The sequence below is a fragment of the Anopheles marshallii genome, chromosome X (genome assembly GCF_943734725.1).
Source record: "Anopheles marshallii chromosome X, idAnoMarsDA_429_01, whole genome shotgun sequence".
Taxonomy (NCBI): domain Eukaryota; kingdom Metazoa; phylum Arthropoda; class Insecta; order Diptera; family Culicidae; genus Anopheles; species Anopheles marshallii.
In genome coordinates this window covers 11,858,088-11,871,023 of record NC_071325.1, presented here as the reverse complement: position 1 = coordinate 11,871,023, position 12,936 = coordinate 11,858,088, and the positions used below count along the sequence as shown (strand labels likewise).

At 46.1% G+C, this 12,936-nt stretch overlaps 2 protein-coding genes across 2 annotated transcripts; one reads left to right on the top strand and one right to left on the bottom strand.

The window, feature by feature from the left end:
* The first annotated feature begins 566 nt into the window (after positions 1–566).
* LOC128709463 (xylulose kinase) lies at positions 567–3,890 on the top strand. Its single transcript, XM_053804464.1, has 4 exons — positions 567–617; positions 1,342–1,463; positions 1,524–2,348; positions 3,218–3,890. The coding sequence occupies exons 1-4, from the start codon at positions 567–569 to the stop codon at positions 3,888–3,890; spliced, it is 1,671 nt and encodes a 556-aa protein (XP_053660439.1).
* Positions 3,891–5,194: 1,304 nt separating this feature from the next.
* Positions 5,195–12,475, bottom strand: LOC128718062 (tektin-3-like). Its single transcript, XM_053811739.1, has 6 exons — positions 12,356–12,475; positions 6,147–6,974; positions 5,957–6,066; positions 5,706–5,877; positions 5,495–5,631; positions 5,195–5,423 (listed from the first exon to the last, which is right to left on the bottom strand). Exons 1-6 carry the CDS (start codon positions 12,473–12,475, stop codon positions 5,195–5,197), a joined length of 1,596 nt encoding a protein of 531 aa, XP_053667714.1.
* Positions 12,476–12,936: the final 461 nt, after the last annotated feature.

Here is a 12,936-nt window from a genome sequence, read left to right as displayed (position 1 = left end):
GAATAATTTGCATTCGCATTGCTATGGGATAAAACCTTCTTCATGTAAGCTAATTGTAATACATAGTGTAAAGTTTTTGCAATAATTAATAAAAATGAGGAAAAGTACAAACGTCATTCCAAATTAACATTATTGTTCATTGATATCGGTTTCGTAGAACAGTATTTGAATTCAAACTGTGTTTTATTAACAACCTTGCAGCTTTCTCTATTCATCTTGGTTGTTTGCAGAACGATGACGGATGGGCTACGACGATGCAGTTAGCAATAATAACAACAGCAAAACTATCAAAATGTAAACAGACGACGGTGATCGAAGAAGCGGTCCATCACCGCCAGATCATTTCCAGCTGTAGGTGAAACGTGAGCTACCGATTACAGCAAACAGCTAGTCCCTAGCGACCTGCTGTTGCATTACCTTCCCAGGAAAAGCGAAAAGTGATTTCCGGTGCACGACCTGTTTGGATAGTGAGAATAGGATAGAAGACAGCAACATCCGATACATTCTGTGATATATACATACAGGATTCAACTGTGATACATCCGTGTTCCTGGTCTCAATCAACCATGCAATCGGACAACGAAACTTACCTTGGACTGGACCTGAGCACTCAAAAGGTAAGAGGTCCAAGACTCATTGTGACCTTCCGCTCTCCTTCAGGCATCCTCCCATAAAGGGTGCCCGGGATCATCACGCCACTCAACTCCTAGCTCCAAACAGCCGCTCCTTATCATCTTCCTGTTGTAAAATGTCTGTTCGTAAATTAAATACACTATCACCAACGTTTGTTTTGGACACGATTATCGCGCATCGTTTTCCCGCTTGTTCCAAAATCGAACAACCTATAATGATAAGCGGGCCACGTATAAATCGCGGCCGTCCTATAATGTAGGACGTGTAACGGTGAAATTAAAAAAAATAATTAATGATCAGTTAAATTTGGAACGGTGGCTGATTTCCAATTCCAATTCACTCAATGTGGATGGTGGAGGATAATTATAGTGAAGATTAAACCATTTTTTGCTGAGCTGCTGGTTGCTTTGTTTGACATACTTCTCAGAATGTGTTATTCGCTTAAATTAAGTATAATAAGTCTGTTGGCTAAAAAAGGTAAATTCAGTATTGAGACTCCAAGTTCAAAATTAGCAATACTTCCGAAAGTTGGACGAAGATAATATATACTTTGAATGAAGCTAAAGCTAACAGCTGTATGAGGTAAGTAAAGTTAACACACCTACTCTTAATTGCATTTAACTGACTCAGTTCTATTAACTGTAAGTACACCACGATGGTAAGAATGTATTTGCTATAGTTTCGTTTTCTCTCGCTTCGTCATTTTAGTTGAAAGCCGTTTTGCTGAACGTAAATCTGGAAAATGTTGCACACGCGGAAGTGAAGTTTGACTCAGATCTGCCAGAATTCCGTACCACCGGTGGAGTGAATGCTGGAACGGCAAAAAATGAGTAGGTTGTCTCTGATTTATTTCTGTACTTCATAACTTACATTATTTATTTCCTCCTCAGATTCTACGTTCAACCTGTTATGTGGATAAAGGCCCTCGATATGGTGTTGGATCGTATAGTGGTGCAGGGAGCCGACCTGAGCACGGTTGTAGCACTGAGCGGGTCCGCACAGCAGCACGGTTCACTGTACTGGTCCCGTTCCGGCATCGAAACGCTGCGCAATCTGGATGCGGATAAATTTCTGCACACGCAGCTGGACGATTCCGCCTTCACCGTGCACCGGACACCAATCTGGATGGACGGTACGACCGGCCGGCAGTGTGAGGAGATGGAAACAGGTGTCGGTGGCCGGGAGCGAATGGTACAGATCACCGGTTCGCGATGCTACGAACGGTTCACTGGGCCACAGATAAGGCGCATCTTTCAGCAACGCCCCGATTGCTATCGCAATGCGGAGCGTATCTCGCTCGTGAGCAGCTTCCTCGCATCGATCTTTCTCGGAGATGTTGCACCGATCGATTGTTCGGACGGGTCCGGCATGAATCTGTTGGATGTTAACACCCGTGACTGGTCGGACGACTGCCTGGCGGCGTGTGCACCAGGATTGCGGGCCAAACTTGGAGAACCGGTACCGTCCGCCACGGTTATTGGCACCGTTGGGTCGTTTTTCGTGCAGCGATATAACTTCCCGTCTGGGTGTCGGGTGGTGGCCTTCACCGGTGACAATCTGTCAGCATTGGCTGGTATGAATGTGGGGAAGGATTGGTTAGCTTTGTCGCTCGGTACCAGCGACACGGTGATGATGAAGCTGAACGCCCCTTCGAATTTGCAGGAGGGCCACGTTATGGTACATCCAACGGATGATGGTTTCATGGGATTGCTGTGGTATGTATAACCGATTATTGCAAACGTTAATGTACTCGCAATGCGTTAGATAGAGACATTATACATTTTAGACCTCGATTACTTGTAGAATTTGATCACCAGGGCCAATTGTTTTCCATCTACAAAACCTCCTCGAAATTGGGAGGTTTCGTTTTAGTGAAAGTCACATTCGTATTGCTTTTCTTGCATGTAAAATATTGATCTAACACATATTACCGTTTGCCATGGTCGTAAAGTATGCGGTATAGACAACCTTTTCAATGTTATGCTGTATTGATGGTATATAAACATCCGTGTCGCATCGCACATTTCGATCTATGATTATGGAAGTGAGGGATGTGGAACAATTACAAAAATTTACGTTAATTCTTACCCTTTTTTACACTGCTATTAGTAAATTGAAAACAATACGATAAGATAAGAGTGCTCGATATACTATCTAATCAAAACCATCTTCAGTTTTCAAATTATGCCCGAAAGCAATTTCCATCTCATAAACTGTGTTTAATTGAATAAGCGCAATACGATTAGGGCTCCAGTTTTTATTTGTCGGCACACAAGTTGTTGCTGTTGTAATTGTTTTCCTTTTGCTGATTGATAGCTTTTATGATCTCACGCAGCGATGGCACGGGCGTGCCGTCATTGGATGCAAGAAGTAGTTGTAAAAACTTGCTCCCTTTGAGTGGTGGTGGATTTGTAAACAATTGATATAATATGTTTTCTTTCTGATTGTGAGATTGCGTCGTTCGTGCTTTGTACATTATGTAAGATTTGTTGAACGACATGCGCTTCTCGGAATATTTTTTTTTTTCGAATGCGGTCGTATCGTCTTTTGTGGTGAATTAATTTAATTTTCCTTTTATTTTTAGCTTCCGGAATGGGTCGTTGGTACGCGACATCTTCAAGCGGGCGGAGGCAAATGACAATTGGGAGAATTTCAGTGAACTGCTCGATTCAACACCACGCGGCAACTTTGGCAACCTGGCGCTACACTTCATCTCGAAGGAAATTTTACCGCCGGTGAAGGGTTCGCTGCGGTGGAACAAAAATTCCAGCCTAGCTAGCGTGGAGCTTGCCAAGGGTGTGCTGAAGTATAGTTCACCCCAGAGCGAAATCCGCGCGCTGGTCGAAGGCCAAATGTTAACCCGGAAAACGTATGCCACCGAGATGGGGTTTAGCTTCGGTGAAAATACGAAGATACTTGCAACCGGTGGGGCATCTGCTAACCGTTCCATTCTGCAGGTCGTTTCGGATGTGTTTAATGCGCCCGTGTACACGCAGAAAACCACCGAGGCGGCCCTGATTGGTGCCGCATTCCGGGCGAAGTACGTGCTGAGCGTCGCAAGGTCGAAGGAGAATCCGTGCGGCGATGGCAAGGGTGTGACAAATGCGCCTGGACCGTACTACGACTTCATAGCGAATCTTTTACCCCACTCGGTGACGCGCGTGTGCGATCCGAGCAAGGACAGTGAGGATATCTACGGTACGATGGAGGAACGGTACCGGGCCATGGTAAGCTTCATGATGGAGCAGCAGGATTAGCGATTCGCTTCGATGTGCGTAAATAGTAAGCGAACGGGTTTTCAGTTTAGTACTGTAATGCTTTGGCTAAATAACACCGCAATCGAATCAGCGCTATCGAACAGTGACGACTAATTTGTTGTACCGCGCTAGCAACACAAACCATAACCCCTTTAACTGCTGTACTAAATCATGGAAATTGTTTCGATGTGCGCCAATGTGTCCAATTGCAAAACATTTATTTGATAAGGTTTTACTGGTTTGAACCAGTATGGTAAATTAACTATCGTGATCTATTGTGCACATTCCGTACATACACCGTACACAACTGCGCTCAGTGCTGAGCAGTGCTCCTTCTACTCGTGTCGATTTCGAGTCCGAAGATTTAAGCAAAAAAAAAAAAGCAACTTCAAAAAACTACTTAAATGCAAGCAGCTATTTCACTTTAAACTATTACTAACGTGTAGACTAAATTGTTTAAATTAAGCTAATTTGTATCCCAGTGCAACTTTTGGACCACGATCAAGTATGCAACACAAAGTAACAAGCGTAAAACGAACTTTACATTCGTGTCTTTCGTATGTGAAGAACTAACCCAAGTCACCCAATAGCTAGCGAATAGACAAGGCAGGCCAAAGCCCGACACTCCCAGCACTCGAGTTTTTTTTTCTAGCTAATGTACATTCCATATCCAGTGCTAGCTAACACGCGCATTTAGTGGTTTAATACTAACGTCAGTGTATGGGAGGATATAGTGAAGTGAATAGTTGTCGCTAAACGACCCGAAACGATTTATTAGGAATTAGTAACGAGCGAGAGAGATTAAGAGACGATTACACGTTACTTATTTTTTATTCTCTTTGTTATATTTTACCAGTACTAGAGCCTTACTGTAATCAATAACTATTTTTTCCGCAATAAACACTAATCGAATGACCAAAATGGAAGGGATAAACACATTAACCTTTCCCGAGTGTAATTGTAATGCTCCCTCCCTGGTGATATTTTACTATTAAGCAGGTTTTTTTTCAATTTAGACATTGCGGGGTGGAAAAATCGAAACTGGCTCAAAGTACCTCTTGTCTGGAAATCTAACAAATTCAACGATGTGGGCCTTTATTGTTTTTTGCTGTTGTTGTTTGTTTTCGTACGTGTTTAGCGAAATCGCGCGTCCTCTATCGCTTTTCAGTGCGCTACCAGTGATAAGATACGTTGTTTTTTTTTGTTTGGTTTTTGTTTTTACGTTTTACTCATATATGCATAGTAGAAGCAGAACACAACGGACACAAGCAGGGCAAGGGACCCATTAGAAATATTGGACGGGTTTAATATTTAATCGTGTTGTTAACGGGGAAGGAACGCCGCAGCCCCATACACTTTTCGCGATCGATAAACAGTGCGTCCACCTTCTGCTTCAGGTTGCTCTCGAGCTGCGACTTCGTGCGCAGCAGCTGCTGGTGCTGCGCTTCGGCTTCCTGCAGCTTGCGGTGTAGCGTCGCAACGGAGTCCTGGATCGTACAGACCTCCTCCACCAAACGCAGGTGGGCGTTGTCACTGTAACGATGGGAACGATTATTGTTGGCGGATGCTGCTGGAGGCTCTGCACTGCGGTGGAGGATACCTACCGACACATCTCGATACCGGGTCGGTGTGCACGCGCTTCCAGACGTGTTTGGGCGACCTTCATGGGGTTTGATTTGTCGTTAATTGCCTTCCGTAGCAGCTCGATGTGCTTCTCAACGTCAAATATTTCCTGTTGGGTCTACAAAATTTCAAACAAAAACACCCGCGTGGTGATGAACGTAGTGGTGGAATGTTCGAAATTTGCTAGTTTACCTTGTGCAGATGTAATTGCATCTTGCTCTTCGCTTCCAGCATCTCGGAGGCGCGATTATTGAATGCGTTGTTCGTGTTGCTCCAGCAGTCCCATACGGAGGTGGCTACAGCGTTGATAAGTGATTCCGCATCGCTGCGCAGTTGACAGGATTTCGATCTTTCCGAGTGTGAGCTTGTTGAGGTTTGAAGAAGATGAGCATTATTACCCTGAAGATATACAGCCAGGTGTTATGGTATTTTGTTGGCCTTACTTGTTGATCCGTGTACTACTGGAACCGGACCAGGTGCCTGGTGTACTAACGGTTGGGTCGTACTTCTCGATTCCACCGTAGTAGTTAATGCCTCGGCTATAGTTGTTAAGCTATTTGGAGATGGAAACATTCACGTTAAGTGGCTTCTTAGCATTCGTTTTCTACTGTTTACTGCCCCGCCCCTTCATACCTGATGACAGATGGAGTCGATACCGAGTGCCGACTCCTTATGGCTGATGTCATCCTCCAGCGAGTGCTGCGCGGCCCGACAGTCCGCCAGCTGCTTCGTGATCTTCGCCAGCAGCTGCGACAGCTTCTCCTGGCTCGCGCGCAAATTGTCCACCTCCACCAGCAGACTCTTCTCGACGTGATCGTGCACCAGCTCGATGCCCTTGCGCGACTCCCGATGGTACAGACACTCCTGGGCGATGTGAAGCGGCGGCTCCAGATCCTGCAGCGCCTTCTGCACGTTCCGCTTCGTATCGGTCAGCTGGGCCGATTCGGCAATCAGCTTCTCCAGCTCGGTCGTTAGCTCGTTGCGCCAGAAGGTGATGTCGGTGATGCGCTCACCCAGCCGCCGTGCCGCATCGCGTTGACCCTGGGACGTTTTTTCGTCCGTTTCGCGCATCAACCGTACCGCCTCGGAGCGTACCTTCTCCGAGTAGTTACGGTTCTTGTCCGCGTCCGCGTACGTACACACGTTCGAAGTGGTCCACTCGTTGGGTGTGTAGCGCGTGTACAGGGCGGCCCGTGCGGCATGCTGCGGGTTGCGCTCGAACCCGGTTACGAGGTTCGGGAAGGTGACCGGATCGGAACACATGGCGGACGGTGAGTAGGACGATGCTACCAGCTGGTTGGTGATCGGTTGCTCATGCAGCGGCGTCACTTCAACCGCTTCGTACCCCATCGTGGGGCGCCACGGGTGCGAGCGTGGCGTTTGATAGAACGTACCGGTCTTTGCCGGTGGTCCGGAGATTTGCTCCATGTTATGCGTTGCGTGTGTCGTCGAACTCCAGGGCTTGAGACCGTACGGAAAGGTAACAGCAAAAGTGAGACAGTGTTAACAGGGAGGTTCCAGGCATGTATAGATAGTAGATGATGGAATACTTCAAGGTATCCATGTCTTTAGAACTCCAAGACATGAAGGTTCCAGGCATTTATCAATATCAGAAGATGGAATACTTCAAGGTATCCATGTCTTTAGGACTCCAAGACATGAAGGTTCCAGGCATTTATCAATATCAGATGATGGAATACTTCAAGGTATCCATGTCTTTAGGACTTCAAAATATGAAGGTTCCAGGCATGTATAGATAGGAGGTGATGGAATACTTCAAGGTATCCATGTCTTTAGATCTTCAAGATATCTTATTGTATATATTCAAGTTATATTCAAGATAATATCTTCAAAAGAGATACTTCGATTAGATTGTTAAAGACAAACAATTTTAAGGTTCTTCGACTTCCAGTATTATGACCTCAGAACTTCAAGATATCGTTGCTTATTTGCTATAGAAGGAGGAGGGATATAAGGGATCTTTCATTATGCTAATGGACTGAGTGTACTAAGGTAACAAATAGCAAGATATTGGGCAAAGGGAGTGACGTCAACTTTCCTCACGAATTCAATAATCTTCTGGAATTTATGAAGACTAATGACCAAATTAGTATGTTGTTTGTTTATTGCCCCAAAACTGGCTGTTTGAGTGACTTGGCTCTTAAACTCCCAGCAGTGAGTATATTCCTGGCCTGCTGAGTGACTTGATACCTAGACAGCACGGTTCTATAGCACGGTACAGTACTTCTTGTAGGAAGACACCATATTACGGCAATTAAAAATAGTCCACGAATAGCTGCGTGTTTTGGTTCAATAAAAATAGTATAGTGAACGCTTTGTTTTGTTAATCAATACAGGCTATCGAAAGCATTTGCCCCGTAACCGCTGGTTAGAGGAGCTCCAATTGGCGCTTAATCAAAAATAGACTCTCAAACAAATAACGATGAAGCACCAAGGTAAGGGAGTTGGAACCGTAGGGTAAACAAGAGTTACCGAAAAAAAACCCCTCTAACTCGTGTAAAAATGACCATGTTTAGACGAGGATTGGCTAAAAACTGGAAGAAGTGAGCGCATCGCGGGGAGGCGGTGGAAAATATGACCCCATTTTCATAATTGGAGCAACTACTGTCATGGCGGCCTGTCAGGTTCCGTTGACGGCTGCTTGACGTTACCATGGCAGCCGGTTTGATCGTTGACGGTGCCGCAATACTCCCACCCGTCGACTATTTGCCATCGACAAATCGGACACAGCTCTTCCTAGCCAGTGTTTATAGCAAACAGAAGGGGCAAGACATTCCAACGATTCTCAACGGTGGATGGCAATCGTTTGGTGCGCTGTAATCCGCTTGGAAGTCATTGTAATCCTGGAATCTTTTGGAGTTATGCTTTAATATGCGGGATCTTGATTGGGATCTCGTGGCGTTGAGTGTTGTCTCGATGGAGGCGTTGGGTATTAGTTTTGTGTGTGCAAAGATTTCACGCTTTAATTACTTGCACTTCGTAGGCCATGGTTGATGGCAGCCGTACATCGAAGGATGATCTCACGCCTGACGGTTGCTGAATGTGGCAGTGGTGGTAGCACGCGCGTTACACATTAACACAGTCGCATACTCAGCAGGATGGATATTATAATGCAAATGTTATCGCAACGGTAAGGGTTGGCCGTATCACTGACGGAGTCCATTAGCGTCTTGGATGCAGCATCTGCCACACTTCGGGGAGTAATTCTACACATACACCAAACTGCTTGTACACGTCACTGCTCGGCACAACACATGTTTCTTGCTATTATGACATCTTGCCACGCACTAGCCAAAACCCACTGGGATAGGTGTCGCAAAGCCCACAGAGCCCGGAGCACACACACACACTCAGAGAGATCGTCACGTCACGCGAGTACCGACTGGTTGGCCTCCTGCATTCGCCAACGGGCAATCGCCGAATGAGCTGCTTCCGGGCCGAGGCGGACCCATTTCTATCGTACCTTGCGGTACCTCGTCTTACACTTTCCACCGCCAACCCGCGGTACGCGGCCCATCACCGGAAGACTGTCTATTTATTGCACTGCTCGGACGGCTCGTTATGCCTCGCCTTGTTTTGTGACTCCCTGGTGGGTTTGCGAATTCCGTGTGTTGAGCCCACGAAACGGGAGGTAAAAAAAAGGAAGGGAAAATAACAGGAGCACCACATAATCGATCCGCCATTCCGATGGATTGAGTTGAGTTCTCGTACCCCAGGGGGGTGGGCAGAACAGAGGCAAGGCCTCCATGGGCTGATTTATGGATATTCGGAGTACCCCCATTTATGAGCCGTGGACGTTAGCAGCCAACGAACGGGCCAACTTCCGATGTATAGTTTATGATTGTATCGTATTGTTTCCAGTGCGTTGTTTCACTCCCGCAAAGCGGTGCCAGTCGCTCTCCACTGCCTGAGTTGCTGCCCGGAAAATGTTCAGATACGGCAGGAGGACCCGCAAAAAAAAACCCCGGAACGCGGGCGGAACGGGCGCACGGTGTTGACCTAAACAAAACGCGCTGGAAATCAACAACAAAAATAGTAAAAGCCTACCCCCTCCTCCCCCTCCTCTTTCCCACCACCAACGATTGCCACGGTCGGCTCGATTGGCTTTCGGTTTGTATAATCCATACTGTCAGGGAAATCACAATTTTTGGGCAAAAGTTTACTTCTGCTAGCCGGAAGTACACGGGCACGTGAGCAGCAATTGGAAGGGTGCAATTTTCTTATCCCAAAACCCACAACAGCACAAGCACAATAGAGAGAAATCGAAGGGTAGTGGGTTCTGGTGGATTTATTCAACGAGGTGAAACCATTGCCGTACCGACCGACCGTTTTTCGTTTCCGCAAGCGCAATTTTGTTGTGGTGCCGTGAAAGCTACGGAGCGTCTTGTTGGTTCCAGTGTTTGTGTGTGTGTGTGTGTGTGTGGGGGGGGGGGGGGGGGGTTGTAAGTTTGCAACAGTTATGCCGGACTGAGGCACCGTGTAAGCATTCCGCAGCATATTTCTTGTCTCCGTTTTGTCATTTGTCGCCATACACTTGGGTATTTGGGGGAAGTTGTTGTTGGGTTGGTGGAGCTTTTAGCCTTCCTTTTTACTGTGGCGCAGCCCTTTGTGGGGTAGTGTTCTCATAGTTAATTCGTTCAAGGCTCTGGCAATGATTGGCTTGAATGTTGATTGGTATTACAATTAAAATACTACCATTCCAGTACTATAATTACAGTACTAACGGGGGCGGCCCGGTGGTATAATGTAAGCGGCGCCGGTTTTCACACGACAAGACCGTTCCAAAATCCCGCCTGGACCAAACCCCTGTACCCAGGACTGCCTATCCAGCTACGTGGTTGAATAAGTACAGTAGGCCAGAAATGTCGATGTCGATGAGTGTCGACGAAAAAGACAAAGAAGTATTTTAAGAAAAAAAAATATCAGTAGATTAAGATTATAAAGATACTAAGATATAAAACTCTTATCTCTCTCTCTTCTTTGGTGACTTGACTAGGTTCTTGACCAGGTGACTAGGTCATACCTGCCATTTCTGGCTTATTAGTCTTATTTTACCACGTAGCCGGATAGTCAGTTCATCTACAGCTTTGATCCGGTCGGTTCGTGTGAAGACTGGTGGCATGATGGTAGTGGCGCCGGTCTTCACACGAACGGACCAGACCAAAGTCCCAACCGGACCAAACCCCCCGTACCCAGGGCTGGATCTAGCTACGTGGTTAAATAAGTATAGTAGGACAGAAATGAAAGGTCCTAGAACTCTTCAGGTTGTTGTTGTCGATGATGAAGAAGATAGTCAGTCCCGAGGACGGTGGATTTCGTCCGAATGGGTTTTTGGACCAGTCCTGTCGTGTGAAGACCGCCGCCGCTACCAATAGCTACGGGTAACTTAAGCTAAAAAAAGCCAGAAATGGCAGGCCTCTTGAGGTTGTTACCGTTGAAGAAGCAGCACTACAATTTAATATTGCAAACATTGTTTTATCACTGCACAGTAAAAAAAACCTTCCTTTTTTGTAATTTAAACATAATAAAAGAATTCATACCGTGCTGGATCAAACTACGGACAGCTTCAGACTGCAGACATTCTTCCTGTTTTAGCTGGATGATTTCGCACCCAAACACTACTTATTAATTTTGTATGATTGCCCTGATATATTGAAGTTAAGTTATAGAGCTACTTGTATCATTTAGACCTCAATTGTAGAATAAATAAATGTTTTCCATCTGTCGCTACCGCTTAGTTCACCATCGAAGGCTTTCTTGGCAGTTTTGATCCAGATCGACTCCAGTGTAAATTCATCATTAATGCCCTTTACTCTGTTCTAGCTGCCTCGAAGTACGATCAGAATCGATGCTTGAGATAATATTCAATGAGAAAAATGCTTCATTGCCGTACTTCGAACCAAAAAAACCGTGGCAATCTCGTGATTTTCTTCAACGTTTCGAGTTATTTTACTAAAAATTCTTGTTTGTTTCTTACATTCAAAGGGTTTTCTCTATTAAACCGGAATATGTTGAGGTGTTACCGATTTAATTTGTATTTACTACATACTATTATGCGCAAAAGATGCCTTTAGTGTCCGTAATTTGTTCCAAAATGGTAATTGATTTGGACAAAATAAGGACAATTATTGAAGCTAATAGATTCGCACAGAGGATCTTCATTGTCAAATATAATAATCAGAAACTCTCGAGTTCCAGCTGAATTACAGCTCAAATATTTAATTTTGACAATCCATCTGCTCAAATCGCACCTTATTTGGGAGGCTTTTTTTGAGGTTTTGAGGTTCGCTTCATCTTGCCGTCTATACCTCTAGGATATCGTTCAATAAAAGCTCGAAAGAGTTTCGTTAGAAGTTCCCCATTTCTTGAGGGAATGAGATTGCCCAAGTGCCATAGAGTTAGGTAAACGTGGAGGTAAACAGTAGGAGATACTGGTCGGCGTTGCAATTGCAATATCAGCGTGGCGGACAGCAACAAAAAAGCAATAAGCACCAGTTCGAACCTTCAGTGTGCAGTGAAGGTGTTAGTTATACGCCCGCGGTTCAAAGTGCGTGCTTTTTAAAGCCCGAACCTCCGGTACGTTCCTCCTGTTGGTCGGTTCGCCATTCGGTGGAGCCAGCTTGAGCAGAGCTGGGAAAATTCACACCTTCTGCGCCGAACACCTTCGTACGGTGGCGCTCGGTCACTTGGTTTCAATGTTGATTTTCCGGATCAGATAGGCAAGACACGATAGGTGTACGATACGGCGTTCGGGGCCAGACCATCTTCATGGCGATACCATCATCGCTACGGCATCACCACACCTACAGTGCCACACTTACCAATGGTACGCTGGACTTCCGGCTCGAGTGCATGAACGTGTTGGCGTGCAGTGCCTGCGAGGATAGACACGACCCAGCCGTCGAGGCATCGTAGTCACTGGCTCCTTCCCAGCACAACATTCCGGACCGGACAACGGTGCGGGCGCACCGTCAAGTGATTGCAACAGCGAACAGGTCCGGCACACACACGGCGGTTGACTGTGGGTAAAAACAATTTCCCGAGCACATCAGGCATTACGCATCTTCACGATCCTGTCGCCACCCCGTCCACCAGACGATGCAACTGTCCCCATGACGAGCTTACCGGGAGAGTTTTCACCGAACAAAACAAATAAAAAAAATCAAAACTAAAACCCACCACTAGAAGCACTCGACCACCGTGGAGCTGATTAGATCGGGCATGCTTACGCCTTCGCTGCCGTCACGGGAATATTTTAGACCACCGGGTCTTGGGCGCTGTTTCAAACGGCAGCGGTTAACTTCGGCTGGGCTTTCAACAAACAGGGTGGTAAGCTTTACGAGTGAAGCTTTTCCCCCCAGTCCCCCCTCCCCTTTCCCACCTCCCCCTTCCCCCTTTACCA